Below are 20,189 nucleotides of genomic sequence, written 5' to 3'. Positions count from 1 at the left end.
GTTGTTGTTTTTTTATTCAAAATGACTTTTATTTTGGTAATTTGAAACTTGGATTGAAATAAGCACTTTTTTTCCCCTCCCCCCCCGTTCTGGATTAAGTTGACACACAAGAATGGTCCCGTTTATGAAAAATAAAGTTGTTCACCGGGGTGCGTTCGTCCTCTCACTGCTGCAACGCGAAGCGTCTCGCCTCGTGAAACCCTGATTTGTGCTGCGTGGAATGTGTTTCGTCGAAGTCTCTGACAATAAAAAGCATTTCAAAAATATCTTCTCTCTTTTGTTTTTCTGTATCACACATTTCTCAAAATACAAAAAACGACAGAACATGATTTCTAGAAACTGCTGGCACATCTGATGATGATATAATCCCTTACTGAACTCCTTTTCATATCCCTTACTTTGAAAGCAGTGCACAATCGACAATCTTTGCCGATAAAGCGGATCATTGTACGATTTGAATGCGTAACCTCTTGTCGTCTTGACGTATTTAAATGGCGTCCACCATTTTATTTTGTTTAAGTACGGCAACAATAAAACAAAATCCTCCGCCCTGGTCTTTTATGTACAGCATGTATATCTCTTTTCTCTTAAAATGTGCAACTCTGCGCTTAAGATGATATAATAATAATAATACGACATATTTTCAGGAAAAAAAGGAAAAAGTCACAGTCACAAGATAAAAATGACACTTAAAAAAACAACACATGAATAATAATGCACCTTCCACACAGGGATAATAATAATAATAATAATAATAATTACAACAACAACAAAAAAGACCGATGACGACACGTATTAGTTATGAGGAAATGGCAGATTAAATTATGTCTGACCTATAATTTCTAATTTTCTGACCAGGGAAGAAAATGCAGCACGGATGAAATGACACTCTGGATCAAGTCTGACGTTTGACCAGCAGATGGCGCCATTGTGCAATGCTTTGAAATGACAACTTTTTTGAGGCAACGGAAGCAACAAAACAATGAATACACACATTACTGCAAAAGGGGCCACGTGTTCTGCTTTGTTTGTCCCTTTTCACTGGTAAATCACGCATATATATACATATATATATATAAAAACTGACATTGAAACATGGAACCAGGGTCGAGTTGTTGGAATCGACGACAGCGCGCCGACACCTGTGACAAGAACGTCTCTTATTTGTGTCGTTTCGGGTTTCCTCGACTTCCCTCCTCCGCGATGAGGACGCCGCCTTCCGCCGTCCGCCGCGGTTCATTCGCACGCCAACTTGCTGTCGAAGCTCGACAGGCCGATGGCGAAGGCTTGAAGGGCACACATGGGGTAGTTGTAGTCCAGGGTGAAGATGTCTTCGGCCACTCTGCCGAACTGCATGACGATGTAGTCGGCTGTTTTTTTTTTTGGGAGGGGGGGGGGGGTGGGGGAGAGAATCTGTGAGATACGACGCCGTTTTGGCAGGAAGCTGCGCTGTTCAAATCCATGTATAACCAGCATTAATGCACTACGTGGACAAAAGCATTTGGGCTTTTGGGTTAAGCCCATTATCTCCAATTTCGGACAATGCTATGCTTCCAACTTTGTGTTTGAGGGGGGAGGTCGATACAAAGCAAGGACGATAAAGACGAGGTTTGACCGGAATGAATGGACACAAATTCGCAATCTTGAGGAAAGTCTTCCAAGAAGAAGAAGAAGTGTGTAAGCTGGCTGACTAGCGGGCAGTCTTGCTGTTACTAGTAGTACTAGTGAGGTCAAAAATGCCTTACAAGAGCTACTAGTAGGCATTTTGGCGCTACTAGTAGGGTCCAGGAGGCTACTAGTACATGACACATGCCTACTGGTAGGGCCTAGTAGTGTTACTAGTGCAGCACAGTAGTTTACTAGTAAGGTTTGATGGCCCACTAGTCGGCCAAAAGTGGCGGTAGTTGTGAAAAAAAACGTAGTACGGCACAGTCATTCTACCCGGCGCCCTAGTAGTTCTACTAGTATGCCAAATTGTCTTACTAGTGAGGACAAAAGTCCGATAAACGGTATCGAATAAATGCTCAAACGTCGTGTGTGTGACGCCTGGGTGGGTACTTACGGTCGTTGTCGTGAACTATTTGAAAGTTTTTGACCGAAGCCTGAGTGACGCGGCCGTGGAAGTTGAGCACGTACGACTGGGTGTCGTCGTTCCACACCGGCGCCTTGTTGTGCAGCTCGATCAGGTTGTCCAGCGAGTGACTCTGCCACCGGCTGAGGAGACTCTCCTGGTCCTGTCGCACAACAAACGTAAAAAGCCGTTATGAACCGTTTGCGCTGCGGCGGGTTTACGAAAGACTAATGTTGACGTTCAGACTCACACTCTGGGGTCTCACGGGAACCCTCTCAAAGTTCATGTTCATGCCCGGGATGATAACGGTCATCTTACGCGGTCCTTTGAATCCCAGTACGTTGGTTTCCTGTCAAACGGCGAAAAGTGTTGACTTTTTGATGAATGAGTGAGTGAATGAACGGATATATAAATATGAAGAGGGGGAGGCTGTCACTCACGTAGCAGACGGCGGCCACTTCCTGCCGCGTGTTGCTCTCCTCCAGCAGAGTTCCGGGGTTTTTGCAGGGGTTGGAGCCGTTGTCGTACACCGTGAATTTTGTGCCCATGAGGTTGGACCTGGAAGAAAAACAAACGCACCCGTGCAGGCCATTCAAATGACTCAAGCTGTAGAAATCAAGACGGGTGCAAATCGGCAAAACGGACCGCCAACATTCCAAATGCCCGACTTCCTGTTGCGTTGAGGCCATGGTTACGGTCGACTTTTTTGTCTTCACAGCGAGTTTCAGCAAATTCGGTGGAACTCGATGTATGTCGAAGTTATACGGCACTTCCTGTCGAAATCCGCCAAAGCGCAGAGGGTTTTTATGTAGGTACGACAGACGCGCTCCTGCGAGTTTGCTCATTTACCTAGGGTGCAAAATTCAAAATGGCCGACTTCCTGTTGCGTTGAGGCCATGGTTACGATCGACTTTTTTGGTCGTCTTGGTTGATAACGTCTTCCCACCCAGTTTCGGCAAATTCGGTGGAACTCAATTTTGCCTCCGTTTTCACAAATTTCGCATTTTCGCCAGACCTGACCTCCGTGTTTTTATGTACGTGAACGCCCTCAAAAATGACTGCGAAGACACGGATATAATAATAATAATAATAATAATAATAAATAATGATTTGAATGATAACAACAGCAATTTGTGCCAGGAGCCGTTTGGGCTCTAAATATTCATCTAAATGATGGAAGATCTTCAAGAAACCTCAGTTTTACCTCAGTTTTCCGATGAAGCTCTCGCCCTCTCGAGACAGATCGGTGGCGTCCACTGAAATCAGGTAGTTGGACGTCTTGCTCTTCTTCCTCTTCCTGCCTGCCAACAGAAACACCTGGAAAGAGGCAAAAAGTTCCCTTTTGTGTCTCAGAAACTCAGAACGCTGAAGGTGTTTTTGTCGAACTTTGGAGCTGAACGTGGCCCTCACCTTCTTGCCGTCCTCCCTCTCCATGTGCATGAAGTAGGTGGGGTAGAGGCCGCGGTCCATGCCCTTCTTGTCGCGCGTGATCCGGCACTTGACCGTGATGCCGCGCGGAGCCGGGCGCAGGACGAACTCCTCCAGGTTGGCCACGTCGATCAGCGAGCCGTCGGCTGTGGGCGACCCCGGGGTCACGACCTCCTGAGGAGTGGAAGACATTTATTACGTAAATTAATAGACATTTATTACGTAAATAAATAGACATTTATTACGTAAATAAATAGACATTTATTACGAAATCCGCGCGGCTGCTCACCGAGGCGTCTTTGCCGCTGGCCGCGGACGCCGGCCGGGTGGAGTCCGCGTGAGGAGACAGGGAGCACGTCTGCTCCTCGTCCGCATTGTCCTCGTGCTCGCTGGACTCGTCGAAGTTCATGCTGCAAGACAAACCTGGCGAGAGGAGAGAGGTCGTTATCGCTGTCCAGCTCTGACGCTCGTTCACGCGAGAGTGGCGCTAACCGAGTTTACGGCGTCAACATTAACGCACGTTATACGCATGGCGCGTTTCCATGACGACTGACCGGAAAAAGACGCATGTGACGTCATGTTTGCGTGCCGTGGCACCGAGTCGAGGCACCGTTTACCAGTTAGCTCTGTTCGCTTCTTTAGCGCTGTTAGCGCGCCTTAAGAGCAGCGCTACAATTAACCAGCGTACCTGTGTTAACTGCGTATGTGTGCCTGTTTTTAAAGTTTACCGTTACTTTAGAGACTCATTTTAACATCAAAGTGTATCAGGGCAAATGGGTCTTTTCTTGAATTTCAAAAATGTATCAAAATTATTTCTTAAGAGATTTGCAAATATTTTCAACGGATCCTTGTTCAGGGCGATACCGACTATTATGATGGTAAATTTCAAGTCATTCCGAGATACTTTTTGTTTTTTTGGAGAAAGTCAGCTCACTGTCAAAGTGCATCAGGGCAAACGGATCATTTCCTGAATTTCAAAAAATCATTAAAATTATTCCTTAAGAGATTTGCAAATATTTTTGACAGATCATTGTTCAGGGCGATGCCGACTATTATGATGGTAAATTTCAAGTCATTCCGAGATACTTTTTGTTTTTGAGAAGGGAATCGCGCGCATCTTTTTCCAGTCAGCCGTCATGGAAACACGCCATGCGACAACGTGCGCCAACATTTTCCCAGAATTTTTTTCCGGGAAAAACTGTCAAAATCACTTTTATGGCCCTGACATTTTTAAAGCGTAAGAAGACGAGATTTGTCACAATGTGCTAAATCATGCCGACATTAAATTTAACACTTTTAAATCTCGTCTTCTAATTGATATGTCAACAGTTATCGCCCCAATTTCCCAGCTGCCTGAGCCCAAAGCGTGGGTGACGGAGGCGATAATGATGCCACCGATGCGCACCGCAGTGTGAACAATGCTCTGTGCCCTATTTATCAAACGACCCCATTTCTCACCGCGAAATCCTTCAGTCGCACCACTGTCCGGGGCTTCGTCTCACCTTGTTTCTGCAGTAACTCGTGGATGTCGGTCTTGGGCTCGAGCAGCATCTCGGTGTCTTTGTCTCGCTCCGGCTCCTCTGAAGCCGGGGAATGAGGCTGGGACTGAAGCTGGGACTGAGACTCGGATTGTGACAAAGGCTGGGACTGGCTCACCGAGAGGATTTGGATTTTCGTTGCCTGGTCGGGGGCCTCCGAGCTCATGAAGGCCGCAGGGCCATCGATGCCTGCGGAAGATTGTAACTAAGTATTAACTTTGGTTTGATCGGGGAATGGCGTGCTCTGACTTTTTCGAAGCGTTTCGAGTAACCGTGGCGACTAAAAATTGCAAAAAACTAATTTCAACCCAGCCCAACGTTTCTTCCCGCTCTCACCGTCCATGATGACGTCGTTTGTGGTGCTGACATGAGACTCCACCAGCGGCGCCTGCTCCTCGCCGCGCCGCGTCCTGGAGCGCCGCGGCCACGCCTCCGTGTTGGGCTGCACCATGAGCGGTTCCTGCCGCTTCCGGCGTTGCTTCTGCTCCAGCAGCGCCCTCTGTGGACCAAAAGAGAAACTCTTTTTATTGGATATTTCAAAGAAGTCGAGAGCATTTTACCATGACGCGGGCTGAGAAGAAGTTTAATTTATTTATTTGCTAGGCACATTAACGCGTTAGCAGCGGTTAACGGTATGACGCGTTTCCATGACGACTGATCGGAAGAAGGCGCGCGCGACGTCAATGTTTCCGTGACTTTCGATTTTTAAAATGAGTCTCTAAAGTACCGCTAAACTTTAGAAACGGAGGCAAACATCCGCAGTACACAGGTACGCTGGTTTTTTGTCGCGGTGCTCTTTTTCGTTAAATAAACAGACCTCTCCAGTTCCACTGTAGGCGTGCTTACGTGGCTAAAGGAGCTAACGGGCAAACGTTGCCCGGACTCCGGTGCCGTGGCACGTAAACATGGCGTCACGCGCGTCTTTTTTCCGGTCAGTCGTCATGGAACGTACGCTAACGTTTTTACGCCGTTAACATGCCCAGCACCATTTATATTACTTTGTAAACTAAGAGTGGACGTATAAACATTATTCGTGACAGAAATCAGAGCTAAATCGCTGGCAAATTAAAGCAAAAACACGGCTTATGCGCGACTTAACTTTTTAACGTTAAATCTTGTCAAATTGCGTTATTTATCTGCGAATCTGAGAATTGGCTCGGAGCTCCTGTGACGAGGCGAGTGACGACGTCGCGTTCACATCAACGCCCTCTTGGCTCCAGTTCTCGGCGGTCAGCGATGGCCGATGGATTACGCAAGCGCAAGTTTTAATAATTAGCGTGTCCGCAGACGCGCGGCGGCGAGTCCTGCTCCGTGAAGTGGAAGACGCGGCGATGGCCTCATTTATTTGTCACCACTCAGGACAAAAAAAAAAAGGCTTTTCATAGCAGCCTCACCAGCGTTTGAGAGAAACAGAGTCTCAGTGTTTCCTCTCAACGGCCCAGCGCGGCTACTGTCGTTCAGATTAATTATGGTTACATTAATGAGAGGACAAAGTGGAAGTGGAAATGCTTCCAACTTCTTGGTCTGGCGGAATAAGGAAGAGCCTGGCTTTAAAAAGTGAATCATGTCCAGGATGTTTTGTTTTTGTCCTCCGTTTTATATTGCTATGCTATTTAAAAATAAAAACACTCTCTTGTTCCCTTCTTTTGTGAAGCGCAGACCAGGACGTGACTTCGTTCGGCTGCTTTTCCCGGTCCCTTCCTTTGTCCGAACAAAACATGGAAGGGAAAAAAAAATGAGGAGGTCACTGAAACAAAAGTGTGCGATAAGCGTGTGATAACGAGCGCGTAACCCACATCACAAGGAAATCACAACGGCAAAACGAACATGCAATTTGGATCCACTTTTCATTCTTCTATCTATGCTATATGTGTTTATTTAAAAATGTGACGCATAAAAGGGCCCGAAATGTCCGTCAGTTTAGTGCTTTTACCCATTTTTCCAGAACAACTTTCAATATCTGGCAGTTATTTACAGTTTACTGCATGTTTAAATACAGTTTTAACATTCATAACAGTCTAAGTTTTTGTCTCAACTAAAATACTCACACTAACACACCTTAGGGACAAAAATGTGCTCATTTCCAGTGTCTATGTCATATGTGTTTCTTTAAAAATGTGACACATACACTGTTCATTTCATATATTTCCCTTTAACACCTGAGCATAAAAGGGCCAGAAAATGGTGCTTTTACCCATTTTTCCAGAATACCTTTCAATATCTGGCAGTTATTTACAATTTATTGCATGTTAAAATACTGTTTTAACATTCTAAAATGAAGAAAAACAGTGTAGTTGTACATGAACACCACATTTTGCGTGTTAAATGGAAGTTGAACAGTACAAGTTTTCGTCTCAAATAAAATACTCACACTAACACACCTTGGGGACAAAAATGTGCTCATTGAAACCCATTCAAACCACTGCTTTTTCCACTTTTCGGAAACCGTTGCATATTTACGACAATGCAATGTGTTAAAGGCTCAAGATTGCAAATCAAAACTGGATTACTGGATCAACATGAAATTATGAAAAAAGAAACTTTAGCGGTCACAAACCCGTTCCATCAGTGTGTCGAGCGATCGCGGGTCTTACAGTTAAACGTGTTTTTCTGGAGAAATACCGTCACAGGTCCCATTTGTGTCGGAAGTCACATGAAGCTAATCCGTCCTTTTCGTGCTGAGCACGACTCTTCTTCCCTGTTGCTCGTTCCTCTCCCGCAGCTGAGGTTCGGGGACCGATAAAAAAAGCGGCGTTGACGCGGTTTCTCCGGTGCCCTAGAACCAAACGATGAGCGAGCACCAGAGTGTGTGTGTGTGTGAGCGGGAGAGTGTATGTGCGGTCACTGCTGCTGAATGAATCAGTAGTCATTAGCACTCCAGAAGGAGAGCGGGAGATGAAGTAGGGGAGGGGAGGGAGACTGTGAAGTGCGCTCAGAGTCGTGGCGACGCAGGAAATTGGGATTTTTTTTTTCAATGCTTTTGTAGTTTCACAATTTTTTTAAAAATTGTACACATTTAAAATATATATATTTTTTTTTTTTTTTTACCAACATCAGTCCTTTCCATACATATAAAATATTAATGAATATAAATGCATCATGCATCAAAAACAGTGATTTGAACAGGTTTCAATGAGGACATTTTTGTCCCTAAGGTCTATTAGTGTGAGTATTTTAGTTTGTTCTGTTTTTGGACATTGAGACAAAAGAAATCAAACATATAATATTATTATGCTCTTAAGATTTCAAATGTAACACTCAAAATCTGGTGTTTGTGAACACACACAGTTTTGTTTGTTTGTTTTTCTTCATTTTAAATTGTTAAAACAGTATTTTAAGGTGCAGTAAATTGTAAATAATAATAATATTCTGGAAAACTGTGCAAACCACTTAGTTACAGGACATTTATTACATTACATTACAATTATTATTATTAGTAGTAGTAGTATTAATAATTTAGCAACGGAAATGATACTGTAATGGTGAGTTACGCTGCATTTTAACAACCCCCAACATCTGATCCCTCCTCTGGGCACAAGTGCATTTGTCTCCATGAGTTATGTAAGAACAGAGGAACTCTCAAATGAGTGTGTAGCACAGCTGAGCCGCAGCAACACACACACACACACACACACACACACTAAATCCTCATCTCTTTGAAGTCACCAATCTGGCTCTAGCTCTTTCTTTTTTCCTCCCTAAAGTGTGAGACGACGGCGGCGTCGAGCTTTGGCGCTTACAGCTGCGACTTCGGAGATAAAGTGTCTCCCAAAAAAAAAAGCATCGGGTGGGAAGAGGAGAATAAATGTGTAACGGGTAACAGGAGGAGGGGAGCGTGAGAATTCCAAGTGATGAGGGCAGGTGAAAAAACGTCTCTTACCTGCTTTTCCAGCTTCTGCTGCATGAGACTGGCGCTGTCATTTTCAATGCCACTGCAGGGGGAAAGGGATAACATTTCAAACTGATTAAAGACTGATTGAAATGGCAAATTAAAGCTGGCGTGGGGTTTTTTTCTGTGTCTAATTCTGACGCAGATTTTTTAGAAATCAGGGCAGCCAATGGCCGACAACAGCTGACACCGATAAGGGATGTTAGTGGGTTTACTTACAACAAAATGGCTTAACTTCAGTAACTACTTTTGCAGTGTAACAAAAATACCTAATTGTGATGTTTCGGACAGATTTGCAGGGTTGCGATTTGACTTTTTTTTTTGGCGATGTAAGTCAACACAAACTGGAAAACACAACAACTCTCACGACCCAAGGTTTAAGTAGCTGTGTGACAAAACTTCTCAAACCAGCAGAGGGCGCCCCTGCTGTTGCATTAATAACTAGGAAAGCACTCGGAGAGCGCTCGGAGTCAGCTCAGCCCCCCGACAAAATAGCGATAAAAATTGTGATAGCATCTGCACATCACAACCAAAATTGTATCAATTGTTCCTGGTCCCATTGCGGACATTCCCTGACAATTTCATCCAAATCCATCCAAATCCATCCATTTGAGTTATGTTGCTAACTAACAGAGAAACTCCGACAACATAAACCGCCTTGGTGGAGGTCAAAAAGCAAAGCAAGTCTTGTCTTATATTAATTAATACAAAACAAGTTTGCGTCGCAGTAGTGGCTGTTTTAAATCAAAGGTACTCACTGGAAACAAACAACCTCAGATGTGTAAAAGGGACAAGAAGGACAAAACTCCAGCTGAGAGAATGCCTTGCTCCCCGGGTCCTGTGGGCATTTCCCTCGGACACCCATATCTGAAGGCACGGCGTTGCTTAGCTACACCGCGGAGAGAGGAAAAAGGGCAACAGCGGGAGTCGGTGCCGTCGGCGTCTGAGTCAGAGAGCGACGGCACCTCTGGCACCGACTCCATTCCAGTCCGTCTTTAAATGCCTCCAGTTCTGCCGCGCTGGAACGAGAGGCTTTCATCTTATTGACATTGGACTTCCTGTTTCCATGGATCACCCTCACATCCTCTCCACACCTCTGATGTGCAGGTTAGCTAACCCTAGGCCAGGGGTGTCCAAACTTGTTCTAACGAGGGCCAAATTTGAAAGAGTTCTGGGGGCCAATAGTAATCTTTTTAACAGCCAAATGTACACACAAAGGCCATGTTTTATAATAATGTTATTGTCCTTGAGTGAACAAATGAAACAATTCTGCATTTCTTTCACATCTGGAGTCAGATATCATAATAACATAATAAGGTAACAGGAAATGACATGCCATTGAGGGACGATTTTCTGCCCCAGTCCCTCCTGGGCCATAAATAAATAATACAGTATAGAACTGAAGCTGCGGGCCGTACAAAATCTGACCGAGGGCCCTGATTGGCCCCCGGGCCGGACTTTGGACATGCCTGGCCTAGGCTAGGGTTTAGGGCTAACCCCAACCCGAAATCCAGAAGGCAGCAGCTTTTACGTACCTCCTGTTTTTTAGGTGCATATGTCAAAGCACCCGATTCTTAGCCGACACGCGGCGAAACCTAGCGACGTAAACGAAAAAACCCAACCACACTTTGTCGAACGCTGCGTTGTGTGTTGCCGCTTACCTTGCAGTCGAGTTGGACGAGAAGCTGGCCGAACTGGACGGTCTGCGGCACCGAGGCGGCGGAGAGCGCACGGGACATGTTGAGAAGAACAAAAATGACACAGACGAGATCAATAACGGTATGTGTAATACTTATTGACTGATTTAAATTTAAATTGTGTCAGATTTCCACAGATTCCACTGATTTCGAGGACCTTGACAGAGAAGGTGTTCAAGCCTTTTAAAAGACAACATCCCTATTAGTATGATCATAAAGCCTTTAATCGCCCTGGAGGTACATTTCCAATTGACACACACACACACACACACTAATATTTGCTATCCTTTTAAAGACTCAGCATTGATTTTCATTCATTCAGAGAGCCGAACCAAAGCCTTGTTCTTAACCCTTTAACACCCAAGCACTAGCGCACTTTGCACGGCCGTAGTTAGGCGACGGTTTGTGCTGTACGAAAAATTCCAACGGCTTCCGAAACCTGAGATTGTGTGCGTCAAAGCTAACGTGTGGTTATCACGGTAATTTTACTTGCGTTTGTTTCAGGAACCCGGCGAATCAGAGTTTTTAGTCGCGAGAGAGGAGAGATTTTGGGGAGAAAAAAAAGCCATAGTTTCCATTTTTGTTGTTGCCTGTTTTTGGACATTGAGACAAAGACTCAAACAAATGCTACTTTAAATATGTTTGACACTGTTCACATTTCTAATTTAACGCAAAATGTGATGTTTATTTACAACCGCAGTATCTTCTTCTTGAAAAAAAGGGCAAAAGCACTTACTCGCAGGACATTTTCTGACCCTTTTATGGTTAAAATAGCCACAAAAAAATCCAGACGGACCTTTTTAGGTGTTAATTATTCAAACTTGAGCCCTTAACTCAAACAGTTCCTCAGAAATGAGCTTCTGCCTCAATAGGACCAGGTTTTTGGTCCCCATGAGGACTACCGGTCTTGATATGATCAGTGTTTATGCCGTAAAAAAAAAGGGTCCTAAGGAGTTGACAAATACAAGAACACACACACTCAGAGGAGCGCCTCATCACAGCTGTGAGTGATCAATGTTTCATCACTCGATGATCACAGCTTGGGTGACAAGAAAAGGACACGCCACCGTTGTCCCTTCCTTGTGTCCAAGACCAAGGTAACCATGGAGATTCCGGCCTTGTCAACAGTGCCACCTCCACCGCCGCTGATTAAAAACCTGCTTACAGCTCCGGTGTAATTAGACTCCTTCTTCACACGGCGCTTTCACAAGATTTACTGAGCGACAGAGGGGAAGGGATGCGCCCGATTAAAATGCACCTCTTCAGAACGAGCGTGATTTCCGTGCCTTTGGAAGATATGAGCGATGAAATGGTAATAATAACCGCCAGAACCAACCTTTTTCTTTTTCCCGGGCAACGGTATCAAAGCTATTTATCGGCCCTTATTAGGTCTTATTCTTATTTTAATTAAAAAATCCTTTCACTCTGCTTCAGAAGAAACATTAAATGTCAAACGAGCACGACTTTAGATTCTGCGAGGGCTGATAAATGATTAAATGTTAAATGCCCTGTGGCTGAGAGGTTATCGGGGGGAAAAAAAGGAAAGAAATAAAACCAAACCGAACCAAAAAGAAATGCACGAGAGAAGGAAGAGTACTCAATATGTCACAATGATGAGGTCGCTATAATCCTTTTTGGGTTATAAAGCTTCCCCTAATTCACCACAAATGTCACACTTAGCCGATGACAGCAGGTCTGCGGGTGGACGCAGACTTATTTTATCATTTTTTTTCACTTTTTCAGTCCATTGTAAACAGCGTTAACTAAAATACTCACACTAACATCCCTGGCGGACTAAAAAGGTCCTCATCGAAACTGGTTCAAATAACTGTTTTTATGCATCGTCACAAAAATTTGGCAATTTAAAGGTGCATTATGTAATAAATCTAAAGCAATTGGTCATAAAATCCTCCTTATATGTCACAGAGACTCCAGACAGCCAGAATATTTGCATTAAAAAAAAATCTTTTGCAGACTGCAAATCATGTTTTGGCATGTGGCGCCACCTACCGCCGTCTACCAATCATTGCAGTCGGTAGAGTCTCGGCTGCCGAGCAACCACGGGTTGCCAGTTACGAAACAGAAAACGAAACCTAAAAGACCTCGGTATTTTCGGTACTACAGTAGTAACCATTTTTGGCCACATTCTTACATACGGCACCTTTTAATTATACTAAACTTGATGTTACCTTATTCACAGTACTTACAGGACGGAACAAACACTCCTTGAATGAGAAATCGCGGCGAACAGGGGGAAGCTCCGACAGCTTTTAACTAAAATCGAATAATACTACATCCAGATACACGTCTGTCAACCTCTTTTTTTTTATTTACAACAATACCAGCTGCTGAGAACATGCACACCAGGTGTCCCTGGTCCCTACTCAGATATTAATGAAGTAGCTTTGAGAGTTGTGGGTACTCGTCGCAACAGCTTGCTGGAAAACCTTACGACTCCGATCTCTGTTGAATCCTAAAGGGGAACTACTTCAAAAGGTCTATGAGACTGCAGCATGCATTTCCAGGAGGTCCTTAGAGCTTGAAAGCAAACTTTACATCCCGTGTTTGAAATAATACTGAATATAGATTTGTCCAGAGGAGCAAACGCAAATATATGCACATTTTACCAACAGGGCTTCCTCTTCAAATTTGGATGTTCCGGAAATTCTGCCGTTTGGAATGCCTTCAACTCAGACAACCCGATTTTCTAGATTGATGCTGTCATTAAAATATATATCAGAGACTTAACCAAAAAAAGGTGCCAGGAAAACGCATTCAAAAGTATTTTCAGATGGTCTATCAATCGCATGGACTAGTTTATGCACAAACTTTGCATGCCATGTGCTTAACCAGGGTATACGCGGGGTCTTAAAAGCACTATTAGCTAGTGTGCTGTGTGAGCGCCGCGGTGTGTGACCGCTTAGCATAGCAGCAGTGAAAAAGTAATGAAAGCCCACAGCTAAGCCGAATTGCAAGTTCATCGATTTGTGGCTCCAATTTTCCTTCATGACTTTTGTACTTTTTTGCCAGTATGTATTTGAAATGGGTCTTTAAAAGAGTCTTAAAAACTCTTACATTTGACTTGTTGAAACGTGCAGGACCCCGTTAACTCAAGCAGGTCAAGCATATGAAGAAGAAAAAAAAAAACGTTGGATAGATAAACGCACAAAAGTCATTCACTCCGGTTACGTCACACACGGTCACGGCCTGGCACTCTGAATAAGTAAAGACATGGCGACAGAAACATGAGCAAGAGGCACATCTTTGACTGCAGCTCGACCTTTTCAGCTGACAGGGCCACGGAGCAGTGACTGGAAGAAACATTATCGTCACTGCTCTACCAGCCTCAATCGCGGAGTACAGCTCATAGACCTGAAGCTCGTGCCTGTGTCGATGAAGGAGTCGACTGTACCACTCAAACAAACAAACAAACAAACAGTACAGGGCAAATGAAAAGACCATCAATGTACAAGTGTGCGGCTACCTGTACGACCAGCGACTGAAGGCAGGCTGAGATCCATCATTCTTTAACGTCTCCATGGATGCAGCTGCCGGAATGCGAGTCTCCTGTAGCTACACTTTCACAAATATATTCATTCACGCTGGCTGAGTTCACAGTGCGGTCCTTCCATGCAGAAAGCCCTGCAGGCTCCAGGATCTCTGCTGTTGTGTCACTGGGAAAGAGAAGCTACAGTGTGCGTGTGTGTGTGTGTCTAACCCAGGGGAGTAACATCTACCAGTGCTGAGGTAGACCAAGGCTGGGAGGGCTGGTGCCGTTACCATGACTTCACACTTCGGGGCCGCGCACGTGGATTCTGCTGGGGATAGGAGTGTGAAGTAATGGCGTTCGGTGAACTTGTGCTAAGCCAAATGATTTAATTCCAGTCTGACATCATAAATTAAGAGGCAAGAAGCTGGAGGTTGCTTACACTCACTGGCCGACTCAAGTATCTTATCTGCCGAAACTTGGCATCGACTCAATTTTGAGGTAGACCGATTAATTTGTCAATCTGGACCATCTGTAGCAGTTTCACAGCACAGGTCGGGAGGCCTGTTAGCAGGGTCTGGCAGTAGTCGAGGCTGGAGATGACCAAGGCCTGTACTAGGAGCTTGGTAGCCCGTTGGGTTCGGTATGGCCTGATTTTTCTTCTACAGAATAGTGCAAAAGCATGATCTGTAAAGGTCAACTGGTCATCAATCACGACACCCAAGTTTCTTGCTATCGTGGAAGGAGCCAGCGATAGGGAGACCATGTTAATGCAGATGCTATGATTCCCCGTTAGCTTGGCTGGGAAGAGCAGAGGTTTAGCTGGTGGTGATGGACTTTCATCCGTGCAGATGTGTCAGAGAGACAATCTGGCCTTGCACTAACAAGTATCTTTAAAAAATGATCGATACTGCTAATCCTTTTTGGGTCACTGGGGGCAGATCTTGAGCTAATCCCGGGTAACTTCACCCCACTTCCTATATTTTACAGCACAGACGACTTTCCACTTTCCATGACGCAACGCTTGTTTCGTTTCCTCTGACTCATGTTGCGAGGACACTGCGTTTCAAGAAAACCACTGGCGTCTGACGTCTGTTGCATGTGCAATAGTTGGGGAATTTGTTACGCTTTAAATAGCCCTAAATCTGAATTACTCTATAATGTCTGTCAGCATATGATTAAGACATTCCAGTCCACAGTCAGTTGAAGTTCCTTAAAATAAGAGTAATGGAGCACATGCAGTTATAAAGGGTAAATCAATAAATTCAAACCTATAGATTATCTTGTCTATAAACATCCACCGTGTGGGGAATTTATTCCAGTTGCTAGGAGACCAGAGCCTCCCAATCGGGGGTTATTTTCTGCGCCTATTTGCAAGAGAACAGAAGGCAGAGGCAGAGAAAATGGTGTGTATGTTTGTGTTTGTTTGTCCTGAGAGACAAAAGTATAATGACATATGAGTCAATGGGTGATAAGCAAGGGAATCACTCGCCAGAGGGAGTAATTATTGAGGTGAAAACAAATGATGGAAATATGCTACAAGAGCTGATAATAATACTACTTCCCCCGAGGGTTAGAACGGGAGACCCGAGATTATCCTGCGACGGCGCTGCGTAATTTTGTTTGACCAACTTTCGAGACAATTTAAACCGCTGCAAGTTGAACGTGTGTGTATGTGTATGTTTGGAATCCCGTGGACCATCTCCAGCAAAACTACCACAAACCGCAGTTTATCGCTGCAGAGGTCAACCGCTATCCTTCATGGAAATGTTTTGACTGACTCGATTGATTCCCAATTCCCCGAGTAAATTCCCAAAGATTGGGTTGGGACCCACAGACAAGTCCCAGGTGATTTTCTGTGGGTCCCCAACCAAATCTGCTGAATGTTCCCAACATTTATGTTTTGAATCTCTTCCTCTCCATCTCTGTAACTAGTACTACATATATGAGCTAGCTACACATTGCTGCTAACGTTAATACAATGAATCTCTTTGTATTGACATGTTTACCAATTCTAAATAAGTGGTCAGATCGTGACAAAATTTGGTGAGTGTGTCGTGCTTACTCCTAAGATTCTTGAGGATTTTTTGGGAATTTTTTAACTTGAGAAAAAGAAGGCAAAATTTTGCTAAATTATAATTTAAAAAATATATTGTGTCTAACAATGTTGTTCCAATTTAACCTAACTTGGTACACTTGTTGCTCTCATGATTCCAAACAAATCCAATGTATTTCCACCCAGAAGTCGGCCATTTTGGAAAGAAATGGTTAGTCTCCACATTTGAACAAACACGTCCTAGCACGTTTAAGCTAGCCGCGTCAAACTTGGTACATATGTTCTAGACAAGTTAATGATTAAAAGTTATGAAATTTTTTTCTCTACGTCAAAAGGCGTGGCCTCAGCGCTCCGACAAATTTGACAGAGGCCAAAATTGTGTAAAATACTACGTTTTTTTATCGTGTCTAAGTCGCACATAGTTGTTCCAATTTTAACCAAACTCTGTACACTTGTTGCGCTCATGATTCCAAACAAATTTCCAATGTACTTCCATTAGCTCTGCCAACCCAGAAGTCGGCCATTTTGGAAAGACAGAAATGACTAGTCTCCACATTTGAACAAACACGTCCTAGCATGTTTAAGCTAGCCACGTCAAACTTGGTACATATGTTCTAGACAAGTTAATGATCAAAAGCTATCAAAGTATTTTCTCTATGTCAAAATGTGTGGCCTTAGCGCTCCAACAAATTTGACAAATTAAAACTACTTTAAAATTCCACTTTTTGAAAGCTTTAACGTAAACAGAACTACGTGAAATTTCTCACAGTCGTCAGATATGACGAGTTGCGTGGGGCCAATTTTATTCAGATTATATATTTACCAATTAATTGAGAAAATAACAAACAGATGATCGATTAGAGAAGTCGCACCCAGTAACTGGGTTATTTTGCGATAACGATACTACCTACTGATTCTGTACTGTAACCAGCATCACGGTGAAGAAACAAAAGCTGGAATTGAAGCAGATAATTCTAGGCATGATCCCTGCATTGCCAAGTGACAGTAGCAACAAAGGAAATTTAAATTTATCAGCCGCCCACCTTCAACACTGCACTCTTATAAAGAGACTTAGCAACACGGCACTTGCGATGCCGTTAAGAAAACTGTCGCTCCTTTAAAATGCGTCGGTTCTGCAAGTCACTGGGATTGGCCGCCGTCTTCACTCTGACCTTACGATCACCAGTTACAAAGCAAGGAATGGAATGTAGACAATGTCACAATGGCAGCTTGCATAAAACAGTGAAGATGCGAATTAAACAATATCAGAGGTGATTATACGATGAGTAAAGTCGCTCCGCTTGCCTCTCGTGGGAGGGCGTTCCAAATGCCGAGTCGGACATCTGTGAACTTTAACACAAACTGTGAACATCACAGCTGGTGTGCTGATCAGGAATGAGACCACTGCTGCGTCTCGCATTACTACATACAGATGTGGCGGATTTCCCAACGGTTACGACCGGTACGAAGATTTATCTTATCTCCTCTCGTCTTACAAAGGCCAAGAGTTTCCCTTGTGCTTGTGTGTGAAGCAAAATGTAAACAGAGTCAAGACTATGGCAAGATAGTAGAATCATACTAAACCGTCACGAAAAAGTTAAAGAACTACCTTTTAACATCTCGGTGGGCGTCGTTCACAAGTGCGCGCAAAGGACATTCCTTGAGTACAAACTGATAAAAATCACATAATCACGCCGAGACTGGAACAGGAAAAGGTGGGAGCTACTTTGATTTTCATCTCTCGCCGGAAAAAAAATAAGACTCCTCTGTTCCAGCGTTTGGAACTGTGCAGCTTCCATCGCGCACAAACACGCAGTTATGTTCGCTTAAAATTGTGCAAGTTCACTGGTTTCATGGACCATTTGGTCGACCACTCTTTAAGCCACTATATCTCATTGAAAAATGCATCGCGCTGAACTCACTAATAACACTTAGGGCCGTGCAATGCAATGCATTCTGGGTAGCCCTCGTTCCCAAGGGTGCTCCCAAAACGGTTACTACATTCAAATTCAAAATACAGAGGTATTTTAGGTTTCGTTTTTTTCTGACGTAACTGGCAACCCGTGGTTGCTCGGCAGCTGAGACGCTGCTGACTGCAATGATTGGTAGACGGCGGTAGGTGGCGCCACATGACGCCAAAACATGATTTCAAAACATAAACATGATTTGCAGCCTGCAAAATATTTTTTTTGATGCAAATATTTTGTCTGTACTGTTGTTGTTGGTGAGTTCAGTTTGTTATATGGACATTATTCCTGAGTCTCTGTGACATATAAGGAGGGTTTTACGACCACATTTATTCCATAATGCACCTTTAAAGTGAAGCACACTGACTAAAATGAAGTTTGTTGCAGCCCTAAAAAATATATGTTGTTGTGGTTGTTAATAATCGTGTAACAATTACTCGATTATTGATTATTATTTATCGGCTTTGGGGTTTTTGTCATTATTAAAACAAGATTTCTGATCGTTTTTAGCTTCTCAAATGTGAACATTTTCAGGGTTTTTTTGCTCCATATAAGAAATAAATCCTTAAAAATTGGATCATTTTCAGACATTCAGACATTCGAGAACGGACATTTTTACTTGGTTAATTAGCTTGGTTCGTTAGCTGTAGCTTTAGAAACAACGAGGAGTGTTAGCTATTTTTTTTATATATATATATGTTTTTGCTTTAAAATGAATGCCTTTTGTTTTCTACTGAAGCTCCAACATTCGTGTTGCTGTGACGCGTTTTCATGACAAACAGCTCATATTACGGGGAGTTAAATTCGAGACACGTATAAACCGCTGCTGTCATGTTTGAGGATGTTTTATAATCCTTTTTATGTGGAACGTAGTAGCTAGCTTATTACCACTGGGAGCTAGCGCTAGCTGCCTCCGCTTTATAACGCAACGGTGAAGGGGGAAAAAAAAAAAGTTGGAGGCGACGCTTAAGTTTTTTACGTAAAAGAAAACGTCCGCCACGTTTGTTCGCGTCTCCTCTGCTCGCGCGGTCAACGGACACAAGCAGCGCCACGACATTATAAAAAAACGACATATTTCTTTATGTGTGTGTGTTTAAGTTACCTCATGTTGTAGAAATCCATGTTTGTCCGCGGTTGCTAAGGGAGGTCCTCATGCGGCACTTACGCTGCCCGCGGACGCGCTTGAGCAGGAGAAGGACTCTTGTCGCTCGGTCCTTGGTTACCGAGCACGGCAAGAAGCGGCGCTGCCATTGGGCGGCCATTTTGTGAAGTGGACGCTGATTGGACGGCGTCCCGCGGTGAGGGGAGGAGGAGGAGGAGCTTGTCTGGATCCTGGTTATTACAGTGAAAGGTGGGGGGGAGCATTTTCTCCCTGCAATTTATCAATGTAGTGCTTAAAACGGAATATTAGAGCAAAACCTAAAATGTTTTAATATTTTGAGAATCAAGTCGTAATATTATGGAAATAACATCGTAATATATATATTAAAAAAAAAAAGTCATAATTTTACGAGAATAAAATCGTTATATTATGAGAATAAAGTCATTTTAAAAGTCATAATATTACGACGAAAAGGTAATTTACGACAATAAGGTCGTAATATTACAAAGTCGTAATATTACGAGGAAATAGCCAATTTTACGAAAATAAAGTCGTAATATTATGAGAATAAAGTAATTTTAATAGTAATATTACGAGGAAAAGGCCAATTTTACGAGAATAAGGTCATAATATTATGAGAATAAAGTCGTAATATTACAAAGTCATAATATTAAGGGGAAATAGCCAATTTTTTACGAAAATAAAGTTGTAATATTTTGAGAAAAAAGTAATTCTAAAAGTCATAATAACACGACGAGAAGGCAATTTACGAGAATAAAGACCTAATATTATGAGACTAAAGTCATAAGATTACGAGGAAATAGCCAATTTTACGAGAATAAAGTCCTGATATTACAAGAAGCAAACAAACAAACAAACAAGGGCATGGTGGGACATACTGATCAGTAACCATGACAACAAGGAACCAAGAATGATAAATGGTCTGTATATGTC

General features: G+C 43.4%; 1 protein-coding gene across 1 annotated transcript; it reads right to left on the bottom strand.

Moving 5' to 3' along the window:
* Positions 1 to 847: 847 nt before the first annotated feature.
* On the bottom strand, positions 848 to 19,286 carry tulp3 (TUB like protein 3). Its single transcript, XM_083907177.1, has 12 exons — positions 19,236 to 19,286; positions 10,588 to 10,629; positions 8,918 to 8,969; positions 5,374 to 5,536; positions 5,002 to 5,226; positions 3,789 to 3,922; positions 3,482 to 3,673; positions 3,276 to 3,388; positions 2,512 to 2,629; positions 2,322 to 2,420; positions 2,063 to 2,234; positions 848 to 1,370 (listed from the first exon to the last, which is right to left on the bottom strand). The coding sequence occupies exons 1-12, from the start codon at positions 19,253 to 19,255 to the stop codon at positions 1,237 to 1,239; spliced, it is 1,464 nt and encodes a 487-aa protein (XP_083763303.1). The 5' UTR covers positions 19,256 to 19,286; the 3' UTR covers positions 848 to 1,236.
* Positions 19,287 to 20,189: the final 903 nt, after the last annotated feature.

Source organism: Microchirus variegatus, assembly GCF_963457635.1.
Source record: "Microchirus variegatus genome assembly, chromosome: 20".
Classification (NCBI taxonomy): Eukaryota; Metazoa; Chordata; class Actinopteri; order Pleuronectiformes; family Soleidae; genus Microchirus; species Microchirus variegatus.
This window is presented reverse-complemented; position numbering and strand designations above follow the sequence as displayed.